A 14,002-nucleotide genomic window follows, 5' to 3' on the forward strand; every position below is an offset into this window, starting at 1 on the left:
AAAAAAATGGAAAAGGAAGTTTATTCCTACTTACTTGTAATTTGCATAAAATCACAACTCCATCCTCCCAAAGATGAGAGCCAATAAGAAAAAGACTAATCAGCTACTTGGCTAATCAGAGAATGAGATTTAAGCTTACCTGTACTTGGCCCCCTGCCCAAAATTGGAAACCACATCAAAAAAGACTTAAAAATGCATTAAATCTGAATCCTGGAGACTTCAAGTGTAATCACGCACTTAACACAGAAATATTAAGATGGCTCTCTTTTAAAAAGGACTTAGTATTATTAACTTGTGCATTCTTCCTGCATTCCAGCACCAGGTGAGGTGGGGGGGCGGAGCTAACGGGGGGACAGGTGTATAAAGTCAACAGCCTGTGGCTTCTTAGTTACATCAAGACCTGAAACCAGAGAGTAACACTCAAGCACTAGGGAAACAGGTAAGGCGTCTTTCTTCAGTACTCTGAGAACACCTCTGGGCTCCGACTTGCATTGTTAGTAAGCTGGCTAGCAATCCACATTCAGGAGATAATGTGGGGTTGTTTTATTTATTTATGTATTTTTATTAATGACATGATAGAAAGAAAGTTTAATGTTGAACTGTTTGCTTTCGGCATTGACCGAATAAATAGGGGCCATGGAGGAAGACAGGTGTATGAAATATGAAAAGTTTATTGAATGTGTTGCTTGGGATTTGCAGGGTGTGGTAAGAAGCTTATCAGCTTTAGATATTTATAAATGTGAAGTTGGGAGCCGTTCCAGCTTCTTTAGCACCCCTTGCTTTAGCAGTAATGTATAGTAACATTAGAAGCACCAATGACATTTTAGAATGAGGCTACTTAAGTGCATCTGTTAGGCACGTAGTGTGTTGTAAAAAGACTTTAACAAAGGCTTTGTTTGTGTTACAATGCAATAAGCACTACAGGGAGCCCTTAAGGCTGCCCTTCTAAAATGTACCCTTATCAGCCAGATCAGAGACAGTGTATATTTTAAATGATAAAAAAAATTATAAAAAAAAAAAAAAGTTTTATGAAGCAGCCTTTATTTCACATGTTGGGTTCTCTCCAAAATGATCAAGGACAGCCAAATACAAATTACTGATCTAAACTGTCAGTTAGAGGACAGCATTAGATCATTCCATTCATCAAACAGAACCACTCCTTCGTTTATTAGCATATGAACGTACGTTTATTTAGAGCATGTCAGAGGTTAAAACGTAAGGCGACTGTTTACTGCTTTTATATTATCTTGAATGGGGAAGTCAACCGTGAATGGAAAATAGGGATCTTAGTTTTCAACTGCTGGAGTTTCTTTAAAATAAAATAAATTAGGCAACTGATTTTAAAATCTGATCAATTCAGTTCATGGCTGAGAGATCCTGAGTCTGTCCTGGGTGCGCCTGGATTGGGCAACTGAAGTAGTTTTATATGCCAACCGTATAAAATTCAAGACAGGTGAAGTGGGTGACATTCACTAAGCCCCCTCCCTTGTCTGCTCCTCCAATCTACTTTTACGCACAAGTAATTCTTTAGCATTTTCTTTAGTCATTCATTAAGTAGGATGAAAGACATAACGAGGCATGGTCATTAGCATAAAGACCCACCCATTTTCTCTGCAATACCCTGAGGGGTCTGTCAAGTCATCTAGTCCCACCCAGTACAATGCATGTATTGTACTTTATTGCACTGCAGCCATGGCATCTGAGACAGAAGCGTTTGTACTGAAATGGATTCTAATAGAAACAACATGGAGTAGAAGTCTTAGCATGTGTCGTAGAAGATCCACCAATTTAAATATGAATTATTTGTTTAGCAATTAAACAAACAGCACACACTATTTCTATGACTTGAAAGACTTTTCCGCAGATGCATCTAATTCTTTTATTCTTTTTTTTCCAGCAGAACACCAGCACCATGGTGAAGGGATTGATGTCAATTTTTTTAGTCCTTGTGGCTGTCTCCTACAGCTTTGCCAAATTTGACAAACCCGTCAAAAAGGAAAAGAGGCCTCCACAGACTCTCTCCAGAGGTACGCTTATGTTAGCAGTCCATTTCTAGTACAGGGTCATGGGGGAACTGCATGTCATAGCATTACACACAAGGCAGGAAGCAGTAATGGATCGAGCACCAGTCCATGGTATTTAATAGTCCCCAGTTAAACTATATTTAATGTAGCTCATTTAATCATAAACACTACATCCATCCATTTTTTGCCACTTATCCAGGTCCAAGTTATGGGGACACCAGTCTCAGCAATGATGTCCAGACACCTCCTCCAACTCATCTGGGGGGATTCTGAGGCACTCACAGGCCAGCAGAGAGGTATAATCTCTCCATTGTGTCCTAGGTCTGCCCTGAAGTTTTTTCCAGTTGGACATGTCCACAAATCATCTTCTAATTAGATGCCTGAACCATCTCAGCTGGCTCCTTTCCATGCAGAAGAGGAGCAGTTTGAGCTCCTTCCTAATTTCTGCTCTCCTCACCCTTTCTCTAAGGCTGAAAACAAACATCATTCGAAGGAAGTTCATTTCCGACACTTGTATCCACATTCTATTTCTATCATTCGCAACTCAAAGCTCAGGACTATGCATGAAGGGAAGGTTAAATGGAGAGCTTTGCCTTTCAGCTCAGCTCTTCTCCACAACCGACCACTGCAACGTCTGCGGACGCTACTCCGATCTGCCTATCGCTCTTCCTCATTCGTGAACAAGATTCAGAGATCCTTAACGTTCTCCAGTTGAGACAGCACCTCATCAACAGCCCGGAGAGGGCACTCCACCACCACCCTGTTCTAGTTCCATCCTCTTCATAATCATTCCCTAACAATTATTGACATGCCAAGATATCAGAGCACCAATCAAATGTGCCACTCAAATTATCAGCTCGAGCTTTAATGCCAGCCTGGGTTTAGAAACAATACTGGGTTTTTCATTTTGTCAAACATTGCTCTCCCATTCATTTTCTGATCCTGATCCTTATTCCAAGTCCATTTTGGAAACACCAGTTGCAACACAGGATTGGATCAGGAGACGATCCATCACAGTATAGATTCTAACCTGCACACCTTTGGGAGGAAATCCACAGGGACATGAGAAGAATGTGCATACAGCACACAGACATGACCCAGACTTAAACTTAGTTTCCGGGACCTGTCAGACAGCAGCACTCACCACCATGGCATGCACAGGGCACATTTCACACATTAATCTGAAACATTTTAATCACCTGAGCAGCACCCATACACAGCATTAGGCACATATGCACTGCAGGAAGAGCAATGAATAGAAGCAGTTTAAACTGAGCCCTCAAGTATTGACCAAACTCGTTTTACAAGTTCTCTTTCTTAACAGCAGAGTGTTCTTTTGTCCTACCTTGTATGCACTAGCTTGTGGTACAATAAATTGTTTATGTGACATAAGTTACTGTTCATTTGCCCTCTTTCTCTTTTTTTCCAATTAACGACACTCTTCTTTCTTACAGGCTGGGGTGATGACCTTGTTTGGACTCAAACATATGAAGAAGCTCTGTACAGATCCAGAACAACGTAAGTACGACTTCTGAACTTGTCGAAAATGAGCTTTCCATTCATTAGCCTTTCACATGTTAATTCTTTTTTTTTTTTTTTTAACAGCAACAAGCCACTTATGGTTATCCACCATTTGGAAGACTGCCCACACAGCCAAGGTAATCTCACTTTTCTGGCCAACTAGTGTCATGAATTACATATTAAATGAGTTGAGTAAAAAGATCTTCACTGTATATGGTCAAGATCATGGGGTTGTAATCCTTGGTTGGCTCATTATCCTGAAAATCCATGACCACAGCATCCTTCATCTGTATGACATGACATGACATGATGAGACATTATTGAACCTAATTCGGGGTTGTGGGGGTGCTGGAGACAATCACTGACACAAATCAGCCACACTGAACTTAAAGAGCATTTAACATTGGAACTGAAAGTGTTTTTCCCATGATGGGTGTGTATAAAACACACAAGTCATAAGAAGTAAGGATAATAAAATGGCAGTGGCCCTTAAAGAACTGGCCATTGGCACTCAGTATCCCTCTCTTTGCGTAAGAATTACATTACTTGCCAATATCTTATCTGTAGTGTTCTCTAGATTGTAGTAGTGACACACTCAGGATAACATTTCAAATGTTGTTTATTGTTAACCCTGTTTTTTAACTTCCCATACCGCGTGCCTTTTTAAACCACACCCTTCCCTCCAGCAGCCATACGTCTCAAAAGACGCAGACCATAGCAATCAACATCCGAACATGAAGCAATGGACAAAAGCATCATTAAACAATCCTATACAACATTATCGTCACACTGGGTCAGTTTAGAGATGCCAGTCAACCCAACCAGCTCATTTTTGGGGATGTAGGGGGGAAACTGCTGCAGACATGGGTGGGGAGTATAAATTTCAAATTAATCATAATATTATGCAGTTATACAAATTATTTTAAAAGATTAAGTATGGGTTGGAACTTTTTATAACCTTGTCCAGACAAGACTTAAATGTTAAAAGAGAAAATGGATGACAGGATTTTTACACTCCGAAAGTCTCCTGCATCTTCATCTGTCTTTGAAATAAAATACAGACATCAGTGTCTATCTGCACATAACATGTCTGCTATTTTGGGGTATTTGTATTTGCATGGAATGTGATTTATGTGTCCCAGAAACCTAAAATGTTTTAATATTTTTTACTATAGCTCTGAAGAAAGTTTTTGCAAGTAACAAACAAATCCAGAAAATGGCTGATGAAGACTTCATTTTGTTAAACCTTGTGGTGAGTTGAGATTATTTTTACTTTGCTACTGTGTTTGTTCTCTCTTTAAAGGTTTATTCAAATTTGCGTTAGCTGGCTACTCCGGTGTAAATGTCGTTTCCCAAACATCTGGGATGTCACTGGGGTGTGTGTACAGCTTTAGATCCTACCCTGAACCCAATGCTGCAGAGGTTAGCTCCTGCAACCCAAAATGAAAATAAGCAGGTTCAACAAATGGATGATGTCATTTATTTGTAACTTTAGAATATTAATGAAAATAATTCATTTTTCTGAAAATTATCTTTTAGTTTGAAACAACAGACAAGAACCTTGCCCCTGATGGTCAGTATGTTCCCAGATTCATTTTTGTAGGTAAGTTGAGAAAGCAAGTATATGCGAATTTGTATTATACAACATTAATTATAGTACAATTTATTAGTGAAGCATCTTTCTCACACTCGCAGTGCAATGAAGCTCTATTAGAAAGCATGCAACATTTTATGCAGAGTCTTTGTACAGTGAATATCATCCCAAGATACTTTAGAAGAGTAATAGCTTTAATACAGCCACAGTCCAGGAAGGCTGACTGACTCCCCAACTGCCAATTTAATATCACAGAATTCATAATTACATGGTACATTTCACAAAGCATTAAACTGAAATTGCTTTATAAATGACAGATATGTAGAAAAGGAAGGGATGAGTAGAGGGTAGCATACATGCTTCTTGATTTTGGCATCAAACTGAGCATTTTCTGAGCACATCACAGGGCACACTAACTTACACAGGGCCAAGCTAAGGTTGCCAAGCAGCCTCTTCCTATATCTCTTTACAATGTGAGGGGAAAACTGGAGAAGCCCACCTGAAAACAGGGAGAAAACACACACTTCTCACACATAGTGACCGTGCAAGACATTGAACCAGGTTTACGGATCTATGAGGCAGCAGCATTAATCAGTGGGCAACTCAAAAGACAAGCCAATTAAATTATATTCTTTTATAAAAGAAAGGTAAAACTGAGTTACTAGTTGACCATAAAATTCAGGAATGCTGCGACGCACAAGGGTTTCTCTGCTTCCTTCTGGTTTCACATAGTTAACTGAAATCAGAACAGTTGTGATAAAAACAGGCCATTCAGCCCAACAAGCTCGTCCGTCATGTTCATATTGATTTCCAAAACAAGATCATGTCAAGATTTGCAGGTCCACAAACTCCTCTCTACCACACTACTTGACCCCTTATTGAAAACTTTCTAACATTTGTGCGAAATCTGCCCTTGCGTTCCAACTGTGTCCCCGTGTTCATTTTGAACTCATTTTAAATTAACAGTCTCGAGCCACTGTACTAATTCCCTTTATAATTTTAAACAATTCAATCCTGTCACTTTCTAATCTCCATTTGCTTAAACTCAAAAGGCTCAGCTCTTTTAGTCTTTATTCCTCCTCGCGCTCCTCTTGACCTTCTTAATCGCTGCTTGGAATTTTTTGTAAAAATTCAAAAGATTGAAATGATTGTTTCTTTTTATGACTTGAGTCGATTTTGTTTTGACGTGGTGTTGCCAAGCTTAACAATGCAATTTGTTTACTTGAAAAGCTGCTGTTCTTTTTAAATGATGCCAGTGGGGTTTTGTGACCAGTTTAGTTTCTTTGAGACGTGAAGACTGAGAAAGTTGAAACCATCCAACCTCTCGGTGACTGCCCCATCAATGGAGACTTGTGAGTGGTTCACCTGTCCCCTCCTGAAGTCCAATCTTCATTTGATTAATATACTATAAAACAAAGGTGAAGGGGGATTCATCTATGCTGAATGCCCTCTTGTTGCAAATCTTTTCTTGTGTTCTTAAAAATCAGGACTTGTGGTACATGCCAGAATATCATCTTATCCAGTTGAGTTAATAATAATGATGATATTATTATTGTGAAATTTCAATTATATAGCACTTTTCTTGCTACTCAAAGAACTGAGACAGATGGGAAACACTTCAATCACCACCAATGTTCATCATCCTCCTGGATGATGCAACAGCAGCCATGATTATCCCAGTACACTCACCACACATTAGCTATCAGGTGATTTATACCACATGTATTCACAGCACAGCTTCTTCATCACTGCTTTGGGGCAATGGGATTCACACACTGACCACAGCGTAAGAACCTTCTGCTGGTCTCACCAACACCTCTTCCAGCAGTAACCCAAGCTGTTCTAGATGGTCTCCCATCCAAGTACTGGCAGGGCCTGAACATCAGGTGGATGACTTCTTCTGAAGCACATTAGGGTATGACTGCTGGGATTATGAATTAGGGGTTGCAAGCTTGTGAACTGGTTTTCAGTAGTGCACTCGATGTGGAGCAAGGCCCTGTTTTTCACAATGTTTTTGATCATATGGTTCCTATCGGCCTCTTCTTACCTACATCATAACCTGGTGATCAATTAAGCAGTGCGTTGAATCAATTAATTTTCCATATTTTTTTCATGAAGTGCATAGATGGATGTGTTGTGCGAGAATGTAGCAAATGTTTTATAAAAAAATTCACTCAAGACTGTGGTGGGCTGGCGCCCTGCCCAGGGTTTGTTTCCTGCCTTGCACCCTGTGTTGGCTGGGATTGGCTCCAGCAGACCCCCGTGACCCTGTAGTTAGGATATATACCGGGTTGGATAATTGATGGATGAAATTTACTCAAGAAGAAAACTAGTTACTACTTTTTGGTATACTTTTTATATTTTTGTTAACATTTTTTAAGTATTAATTACTTTTTGGGAACAAATAAATAAATCTATCTATCTATCTATCTATCTATCTATCTATCTATCTATCTATCTATCTATCTATCTATCTATCTATCTATCTATCTATCAATTTCCAGTGTTTTAACAGGGTCATGCCAAGAATCCTTGGTACTGAACATTTAAATCACAAGCGATGTTTATTATTTATGTCAGTTCATAGAGGTACAGTGTGAATTCATGTTTCTTACATACTGTACTGCACATTCTTACACATAAATTAATATTCCATTCTCAAACCCACTTAATTCAGTTTGAGAGTGTGAGGAGCCCAATGCTCTACTGACAGTAGAAAGTAAGTAGGGTACAATCCTAGACAGTATACTAGCCCGGTACAGGAAAAACACACACACACACACACGAGACAATATTTAGAGTTGTCATTGCACCTTCAATGCATGTCTTTGGGAATGTGATGAGAAAACCAATACAGACGCAGGGGGCTATAAGGCTGATGCCCAGGCGCCAGTCTGTATCCTTCACACTGAATCTGGGGGTCATCAGTGCTAACCACTACACGACTGTGCTCTTTAATCTACACCTTGTACAAATAAACGGTGTGTATGAATATAATTTCATGAATTTTTGCTCTTTAACATATTTAAGGATTTTTTGGTGTGAAATTAAGCTTAAACACTCAAAAATAAGTATAAAATTAAAACACCTCCAAAGGGAAGTGCAATATATTTTAATTATTTTGTTTACATGTTTATGCAACTGTATGCTCTGGTTAAAGTTATTTCCAAAGTAAATCATTCAAATAATGCAAATACCAATAGGAAAACTGTGCTCATGGATTCAGTTACTAACTTATAAAGATGTCACAGACACACCTAATATTATATTATATTATATTATACTATATTATATTATATTATATTATATTATATCCAAGAAGACTAAATACTCATTATAATGGCATGTCTTTTTTGAATTGAGGGCCATGGCTCTCTGCTCATCCCTGTATGTGGCCTCCTTCCATCAATTGCTCCAAATTTATCAGTGCTTCATCATAAGTTTGAAGCTTAATATTAAATTCATTGAAATTACCTGATAATTAATGAAATTAAACTAATTAATGTAATGTAATTAATGAACGATTCCTCGGCCACACATGTTCATGTTACTGTCCTTCTCTGCCCACACCAATCTTTCATGTTCCTGGCTGCAGGTTCATTTATTAAACATTTCAATTTTAAGTAGGTTTTTTAAAAAAAATTCACCTTTCCATTTTTAATTCTTGTTTATTATTTTTTTTCAGTATGCCTTGAATCATGGATGTGATCATGTACTGAGTTAATTTCTTTTATGTAATTACAAAAAAGCTCCTTTGAACAGACGCACTGGCTGTGAATGACAATTCTAATAACATTTCAAAGATGCCCTTTATTATTTCTAACAATACGAATACCGACATCCACCCTTCCAGAACTGGTTTTAGGGAGGTTTGTGTGAGAGGCATGCTTGTACTAAATGGACCAGGGGGTCGTGCACAGGTGTGTTTCTAGGAATTGAAGGCATCAGGGTTGTTGTCCCTCCATGGGTTTTCAGTCCAATGTGCACCCTGATGGTTAGAACTTCCAGGAGACTATGTCTGTGAATAGTTTGTCCTCCATTAAGGTTAGACAGAGTGCATCCCAACTATAAATCATTCTTTGACTTTCAGATCCAACTCTTACTGTGAGAGCTGACATTACTGGGCGCTACGGAAACCGTCTCTACGCTTATGAGCCAGCAGATATTGACCTGCGTAAGTATGACCCTCGTTTCTCTCTGGTTACTCGCCTGTGTAAATGGGGGTGAGAAGGAAGGCTGCCTTCTCTAAGGTGGAAAATTTACCAAGGCTCAAGCCAGTTAACCTAAGGTGGTGTAGCAACATCGGCACCCCAGTAAACCACAATAGACCAGCAGATGAAAATCTATCACTCATCAGAAACACTGAACACTGAGAATGAGAACAAACTGTGAAGGATTACTAACCCGAAAAGAAACATTTAACAACATTAATGAACTAATTGTGTTTCTTTTTTGACCAGTGATCAGCAATATGGAGAAGGCAAAGAAGCTGCTGAAGTCAGAGTTATAAGAGAGATGATACCTGGCTAACCTCTAAGAGGTCACACAACTTCCCAGGATTTCAAGGCCGTGAATGAACACTGGACAAGCTGTTTACCAGTTGAGCACTGATGTTTCAGTTTCAGATGAATTAGTGACGTAATTTGGTTTTCATTAGGGTGTGGTTGTTGCAATAAAAATATGTTGTTTACCTTTTTAATAAAGCAAGCTGTTTCCAGCCATTCTGCTAAGCTTATTTTTCTGGCTTCTAGATGCATTAACATGCATACTTTTAAAGTGAATTTTCAACAGCATTTGACGCCTTTTTTCACAAATGGCATTAAATACAGTACTAAAAATAATATAAAATGGCATTCTCCAGGGTCATGGGAAAGCTGAGGCCTAACCCCACACCAATGTGTACCAGACGGTTCTGAGCAGAGCACTGGCCCTTCACAATCTACAGCTGATAGCATGTTCAATGCAAGTTGAATGTGTCTTGGTGAAAAATAATGTCAACCAACTGATCACTGTGGAAGATAGATAGCACACTTGAGTTATCCCTAAACCCAGATTAAGTTCACAGAGACTAAAATTATTGAAAAACAAAGGTTAAAAAATAAACATATGTTAGAGTTATGTTAAACAAGGGGAGCACAAAGACCAAATAGCACATGCTCAGGTCACTCAAGACCATCCTAAACTAAACAGGCCATCCTGTCTCTCAGATGGGCTGGCTGAACCAGTTCTAACCTCTGCACCTCCTCCAATACTTACTAACAGCTCACCTAATACTCTCAATACGCCTCTAGACTCTCTTCCTGAATCCTGTTATGCTGTCCATGAAATCCATACGGTGAAGACCATTTGGGACTTTTAAACCCCGGCCAGGAAAAACATCCATTTGAAATGTTCCAGTTGATCCAGGAGTCAGGATGGCTCTGTAGAAATACATTGACCTTTCTCATAGCAATCACTTCAATGAGTCCCACATACCCATGGATCGTGAAGCCCCAGCAAACTCTTCAAGAGCTAGACAGACCACCATAACACATATCAGGGACCATACAAGAGCCTGCAGTCTATCAAACCAATGTTGTAAGGACATGGCACCTAACATTGCTGCTGCCACTTTGTGTATTATCAGGACCGTGGATGGCTTTGTGTCTGCCCTCTACCTTACTTGGCCTCTAGTAAATGTAAGTTTTTTCAACTAGATTACCTGCCATTCTAAAGCAAATATTTTAGAGTTCCAAAGGTAATATTTAAAATGAGTTACATGAAAAGGATATTTACAAAAAATAATTGTGTCTATTGACCATTAGATCTTAAATAGACAATTAATCAGAGATTTTTGCAGCCTTCAGCTTAACTATGCTGTCAAGAAAACAACAATTCTAGCTAAAAAGTTGCAAGCAATTTTGACAGAGGTCATTTATCTTTTCAGAAATAAGTTACATGTTCAGTGTGAAAAGAAAAAACACATGACAGAAATTTTTGGATGATATTTTTTTACCTTAGTGTCCTTCCATTCCTTATTCATCCATGCTTTATTCATCCATAGACTCAACTAATGAATCCAGTTAAGGCAGTATAAGATAATAGGATGGGAGCAAGAATCTATCCTAACAACATCAGACACAAGCGAGGGATCAGTGCTGGACAGAGCTCCAGTCCTACTCTCAAATACACTCAGTGAATTAATGTAGAAAACTTGAGAAAAATTGTCAGACGTAAATATCAGCTCAGCTGGGATGCAAATCCAGCTATGTGGCCCTTTTTGCTGGTTTAAGACACCATTAACTAAATAGATACCATGAGGCAGAGTGCCCTATAAGGAGGAAGTGACAGAAAAATGAACTGAGCAGAATTCTAAGGAGTCCCCCACGACAAGCACCCTCACTGCGCTTATTTAGATCCTTGCACTTACCACCCATACAATCCTGAAATCACCGCTCAGCTTTCTTCCGTCTATTTCTCATGCTGGGGCTTCACTTAGGTGTTTTCACCTACTGTATCTCCTTCAACGAAAATCTTAAACACTTTATTTTCCAACAAAAATGCGTAGCAGCTGGAATCACAAAACAATATGTTAGGGTTCCTTAAACTGTATATCCAGCCACTATAGACACAGCCAGCCAATCTGTGCTACCGTGTCTCAGGTATCTACTGTAGTGTTGCCATCTAGAGGTGTTTCATCATCACAAGATGCCCCACTTGTCATAACTGTCAGGACGGCACTACCTGGACATTCTGCCGTCCATGGAGCATAAACAGTCACCAAGTTCCAAATGTGTTCTGTGCAACAAGCATGCAAAGCGTAAAGAAACATGTTATATTTGATCCTGCCTGCTAAATGACTATTCTGTCTCTTTTCTTGAGTTTCCATTTTTCATTTATTCATTTACTGTTTACAATGTCTCTTCCACAAATCATAATATCTACAATCTTCATCTCCACACTGTGCACTCTTAACACTTTGAACGTGAGGTATGAGTTAACTTGTAGGTCATTGAGCCTGTCATGTCTTGACGTATGAGATAACTCGTACTTCAGTGAACAGCCACTATAGATGCAGCCAGCGTGCTGCCGATCTGTGCTACCGTGTTTCTTTTACCTACTACAGAGCTGCCATCTAAAGGTGTTTCTTCATCACAAGACGCTCCACTTGTCACAACTGTCAGGACAGCACTAAGTGGACATTCTGCCACCCACTGAGCACAAACAGTCACCAAATACCAAATGTGTTCTGTACAACGAGAGTGTAAAGCGTAAAGAAACGTGTTATGTTTACAGCACATTTACGTGTTATATTTGTGGCACATGTGCTTCTAAGCCTTCACTCTGAGTGGTGCCATCCTTTAAGGACTGTCATTCAAATTTAGATGTTTCATTATGTTGCTGGTGAAAACAAAGTAATTAACAGTCCTTTACATTTATTTACATTTTTAGAGTGTTGACAGACTAACTGTTAATAAAACAGTTACTTTCTAATACATTTATTTACAAGTTTTGCTGGTGTTCATTATTTATCATTTATGCACAGTCCTATACTGCAGCATCCTGGTAATAAATGGTCCAGCAATCAATGTGTTAATTTAGCCTGCATAAAACACTCACTACAATGGTATGTTTGAAAATAGGCATATAAAAAATAACAAATTCTTATAACTGAACAATATCAGATAATAGACTACAAACGTGAAGTCTAAAATGCCCTGTTACATAGTGTTCAAAAGCACCCCAAATATCCAGAGGAGTTATTTGATTAAAAAGTTTAAACATTTTACAAACTCAGCCATAAGATGTCTTAGTTAAACCAGAATATAAATGCAGCCTTTTACTGCTTTAACAATACTAAGTTGAGTGCTGATTGTGTCAAAGACGTGCATTTCCACAAGGCTCAAGGTCATCAGTCAGTCAGTCATTTTCCAACTTGCTATATCCTAACACAGGGTCATGGGGGGTCTGCTGGAGCCAATCCCAGCTAGCACAGTGCACAAGGCAGGAACAAACCCGGGCAGGACGCCTGCCCACTGCAGAGGCTCGAGGTTACTCAAGACAAATGGGTGGGTTCCTGCTCGGCCTGTGGTGAAATGCAGCTTTAACCTTGGGTGTCTCTACATGCACGTCTGTAACCAAGGAATGTGGCATGGCCTGTGTCTTCACAGACTGTTTTTGATCCCCTCTTGGATTTCGACGCATGTTGACATTTTTCAAATGCTGAACAGATGAAGCCAAGCTGAACCACACCTGCATGCTGACATATCTGGAAAGGATAAAAAAATGAATACACCATTCTCCTTCCAAAGAGGCGAAACCTTCACATCTAAATTTGACAATTTGTTCATTTCCACTTTTATACGATATGTTGCATTAAAATGTCGTTACACTGCTTGTCTTTACAAGTTGATTCCAACTTCTTTCCACCTAATTTCAGATTCAGACCTTGAGGATATCCTTATTTAAGTCTAGTGTAACAAAGCATTTTATAGACTTCCCCTGTCTTCTTCTTCTTCTTTCGGCTGCTCCTTGTAACGTATAAAAAAGCATTTTATTTGCAAATGTATACATTTCTTTAAAAATACTAGCAGGGATGTCATCGACATGCTAACAAACGAAAAGAAGGGAATTACTGCTTAAAAACTTACAGCGTTGTAGCACTGCCACATAAATTTGTTTCTGGTTTGTCTATTTGTCTCTCTATGTGAATCCTGTTTCCGTCTGAGTGCTCTGTAGCATAAGATGGGCAGGTTGGATAGGGAGGACCTTTGTGAGGTATGGGGCGGCTGTTACGATTTCCGGGAGTGCCATGGAATTGGACGCACTTTTGAAAAGGAGCGCAAAAAGGCAGGAAGAGATAAAGAAGGAAAAAAACAACCTG

At 39.2% G+C, this 14,002-nt stretch overlaps 1 protein-coding gene across 2 annotated transcripts; it reads left to right on the forward strand.

Moving 5' to 3' along the window:
- Positions 1 to 333: 333 nt before the first annotated feature.
- On the forward strand, positions 334 to 9,860 carry LOC120515698 (anterior gradient protein 2 homolog). Of its 2 annotated transcripts, none has more exons than XM_039736945.1 (8): positions 334 to 439; positions 1,898 to 2,027; positions 3,479 to 3,542; positions 3,630 to 3,682; positions 4,721 to 4,797; positions 5,085 to 5,148; positions 9,230 to 9,313; positions 9,600 to 9,860. In XM_039736945.1, the coding sequence occupies exons 2-8, from the start codon at positions 1,913 to 1,915 to the stop codon at positions 9,647 to 9,649; spliced, it is 507 nt and encodes a 168-aa protein (XP_039592879.1). In that variant the 5' UTR covers positions 334 to 439; positions 1,898 to 1,912; the 3' UTR covers positions 9,650 to 9,860. The 2 variants fall into 2 exon arrangements, with proteins under 2 accessions (XP_039592879.1, XP_039592880.1); XM_039736946.1 differs by having other exon boundaries at positions 351 to 439; positions 1,901 to 2,027.
- The last annotated feature ends 4,142 nt before the right edge of the window (positions 9,861 to 14,002 follow it).

Source organism: Polypterus senegalus, chromosome 15 (assembly GCF_016835505.1).
Source record: "Polypterus senegalus isolate Bchr_013 chromosome 15, ASM1683550v1, whole genome shotgun sequence".
NCBI lineage: Eukaryota > Metazoa > Chordata > Cladistia > Polypteriformes > Polypteridae > Polypterus > Polypterus senegalus.

Coding starts and splice junctions, on each gene's coding strand:
- LOC120515698 (XM_039736945.1), top strand. CDS start 1,913: ATGGTGAAGGGATTGATGTCAATTTTTTTAGTCCTTGTGGCTGTCTCC. Junction 2,028..3,478: donor TCCACAGACTCTCTCCAGAG/GTACGCTTATGT, acceptor TCTTTCTTACAG/GCTGGGGTGATGACCTTGTT. Junction 3,543..3,629: donor CTGTACAGATCCAGAACAAC/GTAAGTACGACT, acceptor TTTTTTTAACAG/CAACAAGCCACTTATGGTTA.